A 15,569-nucleotide genomic window follows, 5' to 3' on the forward strand; every position below is an offset into this window, starting at 1 on the left:
CTCTTAACATCCAAACTATGTCAAATGCAATTTATGTAATTGGGCCAATGGTATGACACGCATTTTCATGCCCAGATCTATTAGTTCAAAAGTCAATTTTTTATTTCACGTAAAATGCGATATTCGCAGAGTTATTAGGTCATATTTTCCTCCCTTTTTTTCCAAACCGCGACAAACGCCAGTCTCCCTTTTTTTGCAGAATACGATATATCCTCTCAACCAATCACAGCTCAACATTCCATGCACTGTAAACAGTAATGTTTTCCTCATCTACTTTGTACTTTGAGATCAACAAACAAGGGTTGCACGATAAATTGCATGAGATTGTCATGCGCATCTCTTCAGTAAAGCTGGTTCTGTGATTAATAGTACCGGTAAATCTCCATCACGTGCTTTCAGATGGAAATTATTCAGATGCATTTAATACACAGAGCCGTAGATCAATGACAAGCTACGCTATATCAGGTTCATTAAATGAGTCGCATTCGATTATGAACGCGATATTGCGTAGCTTGTCAGTGTTAGTGTTTTTATTAATGCCATTTATGTTTTCGTTAATACAGCATATAGCACTAGTAAACTAAATGAATGTAACATGGCAAAGATGAATGCACTTTTGGAAGTTTGAAGTTGTCATTTTGGAATTTCTGTGGTTTAATGTGATATTGTTGTTCATGTTCTTGTTCATGATGAAATTTTGTTTTATTGCTGTAATTAATTTATAGCATTAACAAGATGACCCGTTGAATTCATTTTGAATGCGATGACTAATGAATTTTTTTTTTAGTCCAGTGCCTGTATATAAGATTAGTATTGACCAAGTTCAGAGGTTGTCATATGTGGATCAACTTACTATGCTGTGTATTTCCATCAGTTTCAATAAATAACTTTCATATTAATTCAATGGATTTATTGCATTTTGAGAAAAAAAAGTATCATGGATTTATTGCATTTGGGAAAAAAATTAAAAACTTTTATAATAAATCTTTGAAAATCAAAACCTGGATTTGAATTTTTAATGTTATTATGACCTAAAGATGCTATGTGAAAGTTTGAAACAGAAAAAAGTGGTTTTCATCTTGCCACTTCCTTGGTAAAGAAAACACATTTTTACTCAAATTAATCAAAATATAAATATAATATATAAACCATATAAACACGTCATGTGGTGCGACCAACATATAGGGAAAAATAACTCAGAAATCAGGAAATGATATTATGACTCTATGTAAAAGCAAATGAGCCTTTTAAAATAATTAGATCTTTTGATGATAGTTCAGTGGCACCCCCCAAATAATGATAGTTATGAATTAATAATTTATGATTTATTAAAAGGAACTTTTATAAAATAATTGTTAAGACATGTTTTTTTAGAGGGATATGAAGTCCTTCACAGCTTATAAATAAAACATTGTCCTGTCATGTGGTGCAACCAACAGAAAAAAACTCTAATACAACACGAAATCATATCATAGAAAGGAACCCTGAAAATGTGTCGAGGCCAATAAGCCTCTTAAAACAAAAGTTAGTTTAGCTAGTAAAATGTCATTTGATGCTACTCAAACATAGTGATATTTATGAGTTAAAAAAAAAAAAAACAAAAAAAAAACCATACCATGTATAGCTTTTTGGAAAATACTGAATCATGATTGCATTTAAGATGTAATAAAATTATACCTTTACTCTACTTGTTTAATAAACGTAACCAAGCAATAATACATGTTAACTTTATTTAAAACTGTATTTAAAAAAAACAAAAACAAATGAAACCAACCTTTCCAATGAACATCATATATCTTTACTTCTCTACATTGTAGACACACTTATTCATCATTGACCCAATTTCAAACTTTGATCTAAACTTTAAAATAACTTTTTACCACTTTACATTACATTTTGATGTATAATCCCATGTATTAATGTGACCGAGTAGTTAGACTGACCTCAATGTAATAGTTGTCAGAAATTTCCCTGTAGGCAGAAGCGATGCTCGCCTGAACTGCTTGAATCCAAGCTTGACGGAGCTTCTCAGATTCAGCCTGCAGCATACAGCTCCTGATAGGGGTTGATCTGATATTAGATACTGTACACACACACACACAACACATGTGACACAGTACTCACTTTGTAGGTGACACCACTTCAAAACAGAACCTTCTCTCAATGTCCTCACACGGTTTCACAGAGCAAAGCCTCAGGTCCTCCACAACCACAGTCAAAGCATCCTACGACACACAGCAGATTACAGCATCAGGTCACAATAATCATTTGGAGCACTTGAAAAAGATCTGTAAAGTTCATATCTGAGTTAATCTCTGCAAACCACCTACTTTTAGTCGTTTCTGATACACTAATTGACTGTTCTGTATTGAAAACCATCGCCTGGTAGGAGAAGAAAACAAACTCGATATCAGATTTCCTCCACAAAATGAAAGACATATAGACAGTCAAGCCTGTTCTTACCTGTTCCACGTCTTGAAAGCATTGCTCGCCCTCTTGAAAAGGTATCCCTCCATCACCACACCATTTGGAGCATCAACATTGAATTCCACTTTGGAGTCATCGTATGCAAAATCCTGCCATGCAAGAAACAGAGCAGCTCTAATTGATTCATGCAGGTCAGTGGCACACACAAAAACCGGGCTCTTCTCTCTCGTACTGAGGACCCTTATTGTTCTTTTAAGTCTTCTCCGAGACAGACAAAAGACAAAACTTAATCCCCATCAGTCAAAACATAATCCTCATGACCACAGCAGCCAATCCAATCCTTCTCAATTCAATCAATAACGACTGGCAACCTCTTAAAACGTCTCCCGTCACAAGTATTGCTCCATCTATATCCCAACTGTGCTGAGATTGAGCTGTTAGAAGAGATTTCTTATATATGATTTATTTATTATTGTTATATATCAATGACCCTGACATTCCAGCGGCTGTTTCGAGTTTTGTGCTCTGGCCACAAACACACACAGAAACAACAAATACAACTCACTCAGTCCTGTTTCAAGACCATTCATCATCAAAATTACATGAAAGAGACTGGAAAAAGATCCAAAGGACATGAAAAGAGGCCACTCAGTTTCCAATCTTCTGAACAAGCTCAACAAAAATTTGCCTTTATTAGAGTTATTTTACAGACACAGAATATAAAAAAATGCTACATTAAAAACTTTAAATAAAATACCTTATATGGTAATTTTTTATTTATTTTGCAATTAAATTAATACAAAATTTAGATTTTTACCAAAACAATTAGAATTTACTTCTGCAGATAAGTATTTTGAAAAATATGAAAATAAAAAGTAAATGTATTTGTTGAAATTTAAATGTAAAGCATATGACTCTACACCAATAATGATTTTAATGCCTTTGCAATGTAAGCATCATAAAGTATGCAAATACAAAAAAGTCCATCTTTCTACCAATAAGGTATTCTTAGCCTGAAAAAGTTTGAAGACCTCTACACTAAATAAATAATGAAATAAATAGGCTATTGTACGAACGATATCAGTAAGTAAAATACTAAATACACATTCACTAAATAATGCATGAAATATATTGAAAAAAAGTGTCAATAAGAGATAACTGAAGTTAAATAATTTGCAATACATGTAACAAAAATAATAATAAACAAATAATATCTCAACAGGTTGCATTAACACGAAAAATTCATTCAAACTCACCGAGGTATACTTCAGCCTCCCGAATATCTTCATCTTTAAAAAATGTTTATCCAGAAGCATCAGTAATAATGCAGCAACGCACGCCTTTGCTAAGAGCGTAGTCTTGTTTCTCTACACTGAAGTCATCTCACGTGAAAGTCAAAGGCACGCGCTTCATCGATCTCGTGCGCACTCCTCACTCAAGCGCGAGCGAATGGCGAATGCGCACCACGCTTCCACCGCTCAATATTCACACGATTAGCATACAGCTGTCGATTTATGTGCTCTGCTGCATGACCTCAGTCTGAGAGCCGACCGCAAACATCATTTCACTGCCACGTACAGAGAGCACCGCGTCATTCGCGGATTTACGAGCGCGCGGTGCTCTCCTTAAACTCGCTGGTCCATCTGTCTGACAGTCTATGCAAGACCATTACTGTTCAATCAAGCAAGCGTTATTGCCCCTCAGAGAACCTCTTTCTTCCAGCTCTCACACTCAGGAGATATTACTCTGGTTAAGGATTGCAGTCGGTCTATCACCCCCGCATTATGAAGAAAAAACACACAACAGCAGATAATCAATAATTATAGATAATCTAAACGGATTTAGATAAGGCCCATATTGATTCCACCTTGACTTCACTACACCTCAACTAACTGAACCTCAATTACTGAAGAGATGCATTACATATTTTAAATATGCAAAATACAGCAATGTTTACATTGAAAATTCTATACACACAAGTCATATATATATACATATATATATCCTACACACACACACACACACAAACACATCATATATATAAGTAGAATAATATATAGGCTAATTAGAATAGAATAGTATATTGAAAATTTTATTTATACACATAATTAGAAATATATATAAATATAATAATAACAAATTGAAATTCTTGGGGGAAAAAAAGATTTATTAGCATGCCTGTTATTATCATATTGGCTGTTTATTAAGCACATATTCTACATGATCATATTCTACATCCCTAATCATACCCAATACCTGAACTAAACAAAGACCTTACTAATTATTAATATGCAGCAAATTAGGAGTTTATTGAGGCAAAAGTCGTAGTTAATGGTTTTGTTAATAGTGAGAATTGGACCTTAAAATAAAGTACGACTGAATGTGGCATATAGTAGTAGTTTGCCATAATCTTTTAATAGTATTTATTTACAATCAATAATATTAAAATTAGGGGAGGGTAATAACATCTTGCATATTGGTTACTCCAAATATGCAAGATGTTATTTTTTGTTGACAAGAAAACTTTCCAACTGAAAATGATATGAACCTTGTATGTCAAGGTCAGTAAATTGTTGGAAGATGTGATATTTTAACATTTGGAGTAACCCCAATGCTTTTGTTTTTAATATATATATATATACGAGTATGAGAGGAGCGAGTGTGTGTGTGTGCATGTGTTACGAGTGACAGATGCAACACGAGGAGGCGGTGAAACGGCGAGGTGGTGGGACAGCCAGAGAGGTGGTAATTTTGTGGCATCTCTGCAGATAAATCAGTTGATAAATCAATGGGACGCTTCCGCCCACAGCATCGCTCAGGAACTGCAGCTGGCCGCACTCACCGACTGCTCTCATATCATAAGTTTGGAGCTAGATATATTTACATTTTCTGAGTTTGTCCATTGACTGTGACAATGGTGGGATGCTATTGGTAGATATACAGAGCTGGGTAGTAACTGATTACATGTAATCTGGATTACACGATCAGATTACAAAAAATAGGTAGGGCTACTTGTAATTAGATTATATTACATTTTTAAAACACTCATAATCAGACTACTTTTTATTGATTACATGATCACATATTATTCACTCAATAGCAATAAATTATTCATAATTCAACGATTCTTTCTATTTCTACTTTTTCAGAAGTTATCCGCATATATGAATATCTATATTGGTAATAGACATCAGATGAACATTTTGCTAAATTAACAATACAACAAGACAAAGGCAGTAGCTATCCTGCCATTAAAATGTTATCATATAAACCTGTGAAGCTTATTACAGACTTTACAGCTGTTCTCTTTCTCCCAGTAGTTTCTCACTCTCTTTCATCCACACTTCAATTGTTCCTTGTTTTTTTCTTTAGCTGTCTGACAACCTACTTTTCTCTGTAATTCAAATTCCTGTTTTTTGTGGTACACAGTTATTTTTGTCCCTGTTTTCTGGTTGTCTCTAAGGCCTGCTTTTCCTTTTAATCTCATAACTTTGAAAATCCTTACATGTACTTTATTGTTCAAACGTTTGAGGTTTGGTTAGATTTTTTGAATGTTTTTGAAAGACATCTCTTAGGCTCATCAAGGCTGTATTTATTTGTAAAACTGGTATATTCAGAAGTATTATTACATCTTCAAGTAACTTTTCTACTATATTTTAAAATGTAATAATTCCTGTTATCAAATCTTCAGTGTAACATGATCCTTCAGAAATCATTCTAATATTCTGATTTGCTGCTCAAGAAACATTTCTGATTATTACCAATGTTAAAAAACTGTTAAGTTTTTCTGCTTAATAGTTTTGTGAAACCATGAAACTCTTTCCAGGATCCTTTGATAATATTTATTTTTTAAAATATATTTTGCTTATTTATTAAATAGTTATATGTTGTCTTTACCTAATACTTTTGATCAATTTAACCTGCTCATATTTAAAAAGTAACGCAAAGTAACGTAATGCATTACTTTCCATAAAAAGTAACTAAGTAACATAATTATTTTATAGGGAGTAACGCAATATTGTAATGCATTACTTTTAAAAGTAACTTTCCCCAACACTGATTGTTAGTGACCTTTTTTGAACGATAGTGTATAACATCAGTTGTAGCCAAAAACTAAAAGTACTTTTTGTTTTATGACTTTTTTTGCCATTATGTCTTTTCTTTTATTAAGATTTTGCTTTGGGCTTTATACTATTAACATAAGTCTATTCAAGGCTTTTTCTCACACAAAGCAATCATGTTGCTTCAGAAGTCCAAAAAAAACAAAAATATCTATATAGCTTTAATATAATCAAAAGCACCTTGGACGGTCCGTGTATCTTTTGGTCATTTGATTTTTTGTTTAATTTTGTAAGTAAAAAAATGAAAAACAGCTCCTTTTTCGTTTTTTAATTTTTTGCAAAAAAAAACGAAAAACAAGAATTCGGCTTATTTTTTGTTTTTCGTTCAGGGTTAGAAAAATGAATTAAACAGCCTGAATATTTGATTTCTACACGTGGGCGGGAATTAAACTCCCCTTTCTTCTGATTGGTCAGACAAAAAAAAAAAAGATCAAACCATGCTGTCATCAGTCCTTCTGCAGTGTCCGGGCGGCAGAATACTAGTCCTCTGCTGCAGCAGCAGTTGTACAGATTCTTAAACTTTTTTTATTGCAACTACATTTAATCTTTTTCTCATCAAACAACCAGTTCTGCATAAATATTAAGTAGGCTACTTAGAGAGTCGGACTTGCAATCAAGGGTTGTGAGTTCGAGTCTCGGGCCGGCACGGAATTGTAGGTGGGGGGGGGGGGGGTGAATGTACAGCGCTCTCTCCCACCCTAAATACCATGACTTAGGTGCCCTTGAGCAAGGGCACTGAACCCCAACTGCTCCCCGGGCGCCGCAGCATAAAATGGCTGCCCACTGCTCTTGGTGTGTGTGTTCACGGTGTGTGTGTGTGTTCACTGCTGTGTGTGTGCACTTTGGATGGGTTAAAAGCAGAGCACAAATTCCAAGTATGGGTTACCATACTTGGCTGTATGTCACGTCACTTCACAAATGAATGGCTCGACACAACCTGTTCTGTGGCAGAGCCTAGGGCTTTCTTCTGTGAAGATATAAATTCTATGCTTTGCATCAGCTGGGCATGCCAGGGCAGGCTATATCCTACCCTGGTCCCCAGTAAGTTTGTTTGTTTTAATTAAGTAATTAATTATTATTATTATAAATATTATTAATTATTTCACAAATAAATATTTTTAAACACTAATACAAAAAGGAAAGAATAATGCTTTGACTTGGGTATATTCAGAGCTGGGTAGATTACTTACAAATTGTAATCCGTTACTGATTCCAACATTACATGACAAAAAAATGTAGTCAGTAACTATCCACTACATTTCACGTTTTAGGTATATAGTCAGATTTACTTTTTGATTACTTTTGAACCTAACTCGTTTATCACACTGATTTAAACAGGATAATCTTGTAACATAATGATGTAAAAATACAATTAGTGAGAAAATATATTCCTTTCATTGTATTAACAACATGAAGTGGCATTAAACATTATATTACGTCAGGGTTCCCCAAATTGGGGTTCGTAAAGGAACGTTGGTCGTTGGGGGTAGAGTTTAATGAAAGGCTGAAAAGTAATTAAATCATAAAAATGTAAAATTAAAATAAATCATACACTTACCTAAAAAAGATGAAATATTTTATGTTACCTTCATTTGTTTGTGCCATATTGACCATTCATCTATGTCAGAGGTTACTTAAAGGATCACTGATTATGGATTTCACTTTTTTAACTTAGGGTGTAATGTTGCTGTTTGAGCATAAAAAACATCTGCAAAGTTAGATGCTCAAAGTTTAACGCAAGGGAGATATTTGTCTTTTACAGAATTGCTGATTGACCACCCCTTTAAAGTAAATATGTTAGGTGAAAGAGGTCAGAGGACAAAGAGTTTGAGAATGTCTGCAAATAAGAAATAATGAGAATTTGTGCATTTTAATGAGTTTGAAAGACAAAAGCCCTTTCAATAATACATAATAATACATGGTTAACCTACTGAGTGATCATTAAATAAAAAAAATAATGCGTTCATCAGTAGTTGATGCAATGTTGAAACACTTCTTAAACCTGAAATTATTTTTGTAAACCCATTGGTCATAGCCACCGGATTAATGACTGATAACTGTGTGAATGTCCACAAACTGGAAGACTTTCTGAGTGTATATAAGCGGTAGACTATTTAAGAAAGGAACATTAAAAAAAACAAAAAAAACAAAAGAGGAATTACAGAGAATCAATAAACGATGAGTCATTTATTTCTATTGTGTGAATAATATGTAATCTATAAAAAAGTAACTGTAGTCTGATTTCGTCTGACACTTGTGCACTCGCACACAGGAATGTAACACAAGATTTACATAAATGTAATTAATTGCAATTTGGTTTGTTTCTCACCAAACCTTACTGTATACCTTCAGAACGTTTGGAATATAAAGCATACGCCACGAGATGCATATTATTTTATGACAGATTTGCATCCGCTTAAAGAATGAAAAGTGAAAGTCACCGTTCTCTGCCATTGAATGGGTAAGTGCGAGCAGGGACATTTTTGTGTGTTTGTTTCGGGAAAAAAGAAGGTAGACCTAATAAGCCTTTAGAACAAACATCTGACTAGTTCCACCCTAGTTAAATAAAACAGAAAAAGCGCGACCTACTCTCAGCCACAGACCAGTATTGAAGTGCACAGGAAATATGCAGCAATCTAAACAGTTTATTTAATTCATATTGAGAATTAGTTGATGTTCACCCGGATTTGTTCCTCAAGAGGGGAAATAATTTAATAAGTTGTCATTTATAGTCATTTGGTTAAATGCATATTTTATTTGTGTGTACATTCAAAATGACTACAAAATGTCGTCCCGTTGAAAAATAAAGAAAACAACAGAATGCACTGCTTTAGCGCAAAACATGAACCAATACACAGCTAGTAGGCTGCTTGATGCGCCTATTTTTAAAAGTCTAAATTAAGGTTATTTGACGTTAAATGCATTATTTAAGTCATTTTAGAATAAATCACAGTATATATCATGATAAAAAGTGACTTTACAGTTTGGAAAATATGGTAGGCTATGAAATCCCCCCCAGCAGCAGCAGAGGACTAGTATTCTGCAGCGAGGAACTGCAGAAGAACTGATGACAGTTTGATCTTTTTTTTTTTTTTTTTGTCTGACCAATCAGCAGAAAGGGGCGTTTAATTCCCACCCACGTGTAGAAATCGAATATTCAAGCTGTTTATTCATTTTTCTACCCCTGAAAGAAAAACAAAAAATTAAGCCGAATTCTTGTTTTTTTAGTGTTTTGTAAAATTCTAACTGACGATTAATTATTTGTTTTTTTTTTTTTTGATTTCAATATTAAACAAAAAATCAAATGACCAAAAGATACACGGACCTTGGACATATTTTTGTAACACTTTAGCAGGTTATAGGGACCCATTCTCACTATTAAAGTTGCTTATTTGCATGCCCATTATTAACATATTGTCTGTTTATTAGTACTTCCAAAGCACATATTCTGCTGTAATCTACATTCCTAATCCTACCCAATACCTAAACCTAACAACTACCTATTAATAAGCAGCAAATTAGGAGTTTATTCAGGCAAAAGTCGTAGTTAATGGTTATAATAGCGAGAATTGGACCTTAAAATAAAGTGTGACCCATCTTTTATGTTGCATGTGAGAAAGAAAATCATATGAATATGAAACAACATGATGACAGAACTTTCCTTTTTGTCACATTAAGAACAGAGATTTGGACAAAAACAGGGCAGCACATTAAAATGCTCTGCTGACGCTCCTTCCAGATTTTGTCATGTAAATGTTTATGTTGCCCTCTAAAATCCTGTTGGTGTTACAGAAACAGGAAGTTCGATTCATCTGCAAGTCATGTTCTAAATAACCCTCTTGGCCTGCGGACAATCACTCTCACACGTGTGCAGCGCTCTTGAATCATGCTCCGCCTGTTCGGGACAGTTGGTGGCACTAATTTGTCAGTGTTTTTGGCGCGCCACCTCTTGCCCTCCCTAAGCATCGGGTCTCTGCCATCTGCTACGTTTAACTGTGCTGGCCAGGGCTTCCAGACCTCGGCTGACTCTAGAGTGTCTTCACAGACCCACCTGGAGCCCTCCGTTTCTACCAAAGACTTTGATTCAAACTATTTTAAAGATTAAAGCTTTTCTGTCAAGAATAGTTTGACCCGGGTATCAACAGAGGCTTCCCACAAATTTTGTTTTGATCTATGAGTTTTTGAATTGTCTAAAAAATTCCTTTGTAAAATGTCTCTAATATCTCACACACACTTTCAGGACTGAATTCTGTCTATAAACATGAACATGCACAACTACTACTACTAACAGCACACATCTGGAATCAGCATGACAGTTCTCGTGAGAACAGCAAACACATGAAGAGTGAACGTGCGTGCATTGATTTGTTTGCAATATGCACTGGTCTCAAACTCAGTTCCTGGAGGGCCACAGCTCTGCACAGTTTAGCTCCAACTCTAATCAAACACACTTGATCCAGCTAATCAAGGTCTTTGGGATTTCTAGAAACTTCCAAACAGGTGTGATTTGGAGCTGGTTGGAGCTAAACTCTGCAGAGCTGTGGCCCTCCAGGAATCGAGTTTGAGACCAGTGATCTAGACTCTAAGAGAGCGAAAGCATGGGAGAATTAACGACAGAGAGAGAGAGAGAGATGTGGGCATGTGAGGTGAACACGTGTGTCAAAACATGCTGGAAAAACACTTTTGTTTTTCATTCTGTGATAGTAAAATTTTTTGCAAACTCGCTTTTTTACTCAGAATGAAATAATGAGTTTGCTAAGACTTTAAGTGTATAAACATGAATTTGAAATGTCGATCTTTGGCTCCACATGCAAAAAACACTTTTTGGCTTTCATCAGAGCTGCATAAGCTTCTTAAAGCTGCTCTGAGATTAAATTCCCCAGTGTCCCAGTGACACAAAAGCCAGCGGGCGAGGAGGCAGGTTCGGCCTTACGTGGCTCTGAAAGCCTCAAAACCCCTAGACATTTTTCATGTTCTCAAAAAATTGCATATAAACTAAAGTTAATCCACAACGCTGCTGTATAAACATCTAAAACATACATCAAACAGACACCGGCTGCTCTGAAAATGTCTTTTCCAGGGAAACGTTCTTGTTTTATTGTCACTGCAGGCAGTGAATGTGATAAACACAGTTCTGTCCATGTGATTTTGTGATGTCCTCGTCTCTCCTTCTTACACACACACACACACTGATTACACTTAACATGGCATGTGATGGCTATAAAGCAATTCTTTATAGATCACCAATCAATCTAACCCGAGGGCTGACTGAACCGCCTCATAAAAACGCATTTGTTGATAGACAACTGGAACCCAGGAAGGAAAATGTGTTCCTGTTGTAGCTGTAGAGCCTGATGCTAGCAAGGAAAAATATATTACCTAAACACACAGATGGATAAAAGCATCTACAAAATGCAGAAATATGAAACTTTATTATTAATCTTTATTTAATGTAATTTAAATAAAAAGTATAGTATTTCTAACCGAAAATCATTTAACATTTAACACTAAAAACTACAATAAAGTGAATTTAGATTGTATGCAAAAAAGTAGTGCTGTCAAACAATAAATCATGATTAATCGCATCCAAAATAAGTTTTTGTTTACATAATATGTGTGTGTGTACTGTGTGTAATTATTATGTATGTATAAATACAAACACATACAGTATATAGTTTGAAAATATTTACATTTATATATTTATATTCTCATAATTTATATTATATATAAATATATTTATTATATAAACAACATATTTGTATTAAATATATACATGCATGTGTTTGTATTTATATATACACATAATAAATATACACAGTACACACTCATATAAATTATGTAAACAAAAACGTATTTTCGATGCGATTAATCGTTTGACAGCACTAAAAAAAGCAATTTTTATGAAATTAGTGCATAATTATATACAGTACAGAAAAAAAGAAATCTAGTTTTTTAAAATGCAAATTAAGATTACATTTAACTGTGTTTTTAAATTATTACTGTTTTAAAAGGTTTACTTAAGATTCATTTAAATTTGAGTGACACATGACTTGCTTTTTTCATTACATATGTCTATTGTTAAATTTTATACATTTACCCAACATTTTTTTTAAACCAAACCAAGAGCAAAACGATCATTGTTAGCATTCATTAGTTCGCCTATAGAGCCAAAACAAGAATTCAGCCTGTGAATAAAGAGAAAACGGACTCACCTGCATCAAAGTCTGGATATGAGCGGCACAATCACACAGCGAGGAAAAAGAGAGAGAAAATTCAAATTATTCGTTTTTCTTTTTTTTTTATCAACATACTGCATGCATTTATTCATAAACAACAACACACATCCATCATCTGGCTAACTGGAACATTAGTTATGATCATTTCTACATCCAGATCTCAATAATCAATGCAAACAGTCCCTGCGATGTCACAAAGTTATGAATCGATTTTAGAACTAGTTTCTGCCTTCACATCCAAATCAGATTCAATTTGAAAGTAACCCTATTATGGATTTTTGAAAATTACCTTTCATGCAGTGTGTAAGTGAATGAAAACATCCTGCAAAGTTTTAAATCTGAAAGTGCACCGTGTATAAAGTTATTGTCTCTCAAAAGAAAGAGTCGACTCTGAATCATTGAAACGAGTCGTTTTTAAAACGAATCCCAAGCCGTTTCATGTTGATGTCATCATGAAACATTAGCATATTGCCCGCCCACTTGTTGGTCTTTTTGTGTTGAATGAAACACAATGAAAATGCAAATTCATTCTTTAGTTTTATGTTGAGCTTTTTGAGATTTGAATTTTGGGTTTCCATTTTTTGGCTGTACACAAAGCAGCACTGCGTTTACAAACGCTGCTTTATCAGGCATTACAGGCATGATGAAATAAAAATGAGACCAATCGACCAATCACCGCAAATTAGCGTCACGCAAAGGAGGGGTTTGGAAAAATGAATAATTGAGCGAATCGCTTGGGAGTCGTTGAGCAAGTAAGGTGTAAATAAATGCATATTATAAGACAATGAAAGTATTTTTTGACCTTGCATGCTTGTCAACCTGTTGTTGGGAACTCCTTAAACCAAAATTTAAACCTTTCATTACCCATAATAGGGGCACTTTAAATCTGCTGTGCTTTTATCCAGAAACGGCCCATCAATACTACTGGAATCTGAACAAAGATGAGCCGAGACAAAGATTGAGGGTCAGAGCGAAAAGTCAGAGTGTTTCTGGCCCGGATCTGTTGGCTGCGATGCCCTGCTGGCTTGCAATGTGTTAGCAGATGGATGTTAGAGAGCGTGTGTGTGTGTCTTGAGGGCCAAATTCCCGGGGAGATCTGGACGGGACAGGACATCATGCTTTATTGATATGGTGATGAAGCACTTTGAACAAACAAATGACACAAACGGAGGTGAACATATGTAGCTGAAGCACACGAAGGGAGAGTGTTTCTTATACGAGCATTATAACTGTCACAAACATGACAGCAAAGGGGTTGAGTGATCGGACAATATCATGACAGGAAGAGGAAATCACTTCACCTCACACCTGATTCTCAGCAGAAACCCCTTTCTACCAGTTTTTATTTTAGGGTTAATAATTCAGTAGCCACACCTACATCTGTCTGATCAGATTCTACTGAGGATCTGAGGTGGGAAGATTGTATGGGACGTGGGTTTCATATATTATGAGTGAAAACTGTGTCACATGACCCCTTAGGTGGAGAGAGGCAGTTAAAAGAGGAGGAGGAAGAGACAAAATGAAGATTTAACGGAAGAGAGCGGGAAGGTATCCGGCAGACAAGAAAGACAAAAGGCCAGAGGGGGAGTGTTGAAAGAAAAGATGTTAAGTGATGTTGTATATGGTAAAGAAGGCAGGAGGTGTTATATGTAGGTGATGTATGGTGGCATGTTTGTGCTCCATCTCTCTCTTCTCCATCGCTGAGTCTATGACCAGCTGATCCAACTGAAATAAAAGACAAAGGGCAGTGTTAGACTGAAAAACGTTTTTCTTTTTTGAAGTCGTAAATAAAAAACGGTTATTGGAATACGTTTTACAAGAAAATACTATTTCAATCTTTCTATTTTGAGTTTGTTTAATTCAATGTTTTACTTGCTATTTTTGAAATATAATAGCAGTTTCTGAGTGATTTTTTTTTTTTTTCATTACCACATTTTTCATTTTATATAGATTATTTTTCATCATATTTATAACCAGTAGATTTTTATTCACAAAAGGACTCGTTTTATTCTCTGTGTGTGTATATAGGTATTTTATGATAATAATAAAAATTATATATTTTTGTATAAACTAAAATGCAGAACTAAATTTCTATTCAATTTTGTTTTTGAAACAGTAAGGAGGTAATGCTTCTTTAAAAAAAAGGAAATTATTATTTTTAAAAAAAGACTAAATATTTATTCTTATATACTTTTACTTTAATTTGACTTATACTTATTATTACTATTATAAATTATGTTTATATTAATTTAATTATACAAATAAATGTATTATAATTATTAATAATATTATAATAAAATTTTTAATTTTAATTTAATTTTATAAATTATATTTATTATTATATTATTTACTATTATTGTTGTTACTTCAGTTTTTAATAATAACAATAACAATCAAAAATACATTCATCTTTTACTTTACTTGTGAATACCACTGTTGACTGCTGCACTTTAGAGACTTATCGGTTAAAAGTGTTTGGAAACTGATAAAAATATTGGTCTTTCTTTATTAAAGGTAACATGAAATTACATTAGCAACACATTTAACCTTGATAATGTGACATGGCAAAAACACACACAATTATAATCCATTTATATTATATTATATTATATTATTTTATATTATATTATATTATATTATATATATTGTAATATCGTTATATTAAATTGTTATATTATAATATATTATATGTGTTATATTATATTATATTATATTATATTATATTATATTATATTATATTATTACAATGCCTTAACATCAGCAAAATTTGCTCAGCCAGTTACTA

The 15,569-nt window shown here is 33.9% G+C and overlaps 1 protein-coding gene across 1 annotated transcript in view; it reads right to left on the bottom strand.

Moving 5' to 3' along the window:
- The window catches only part of LOC109086139 (arf-GAP with coiled-coil, ANK repeat and PH domain-containing protein 3-like), a 77,741-nt gene that overhangs the window by 10,903 nt on the left and 51,269 nt on the right, over positions 1-15,569 (bottom strand). Inside the window, exons 9-14 of the mRNA XM_042733656.1 lie at positions 14,443-14,509; positions 11,559-11,567; positions 2,464-2,599; positions 2,331-2,382; positions 2,125-2,225; positions 1,944-2,055 (exon numbers count right to left, since the gene is read on the bottom strand). Of these exons, the coding sequence (XP_042589590.1) occupies positions 1,944-2,055; positions 2,125-2,225; positions 2,331-2,382; positions 2,464-2,599; positions 11,559-11,567; positions 14,443-14,509 (477 nt within the window). The remainder of the gene's footprint in view (positions 1-1,943; positions 2,056-2,124; positions 2,226-2,330; positions 2,383-2,463; positions 2,600-11,558; positions 11,568-14,442; positions 14,510-15,569) is intronic.

This window comes from Cyprinus carpio, chromosome B11 (assembly GCF_018340385.1).
Source record: "Cyprinus carpio isolate SPL01 chromosome B11, ASM1834038v1, whole genome shotgun sequence".
Taxonomy (NCBI): Eukaryota; Metazoa; Chordata; class Actinopteri; order Cypriniformes; family Cyprinidae; genus Cyprinus; species Cyprinus carpio.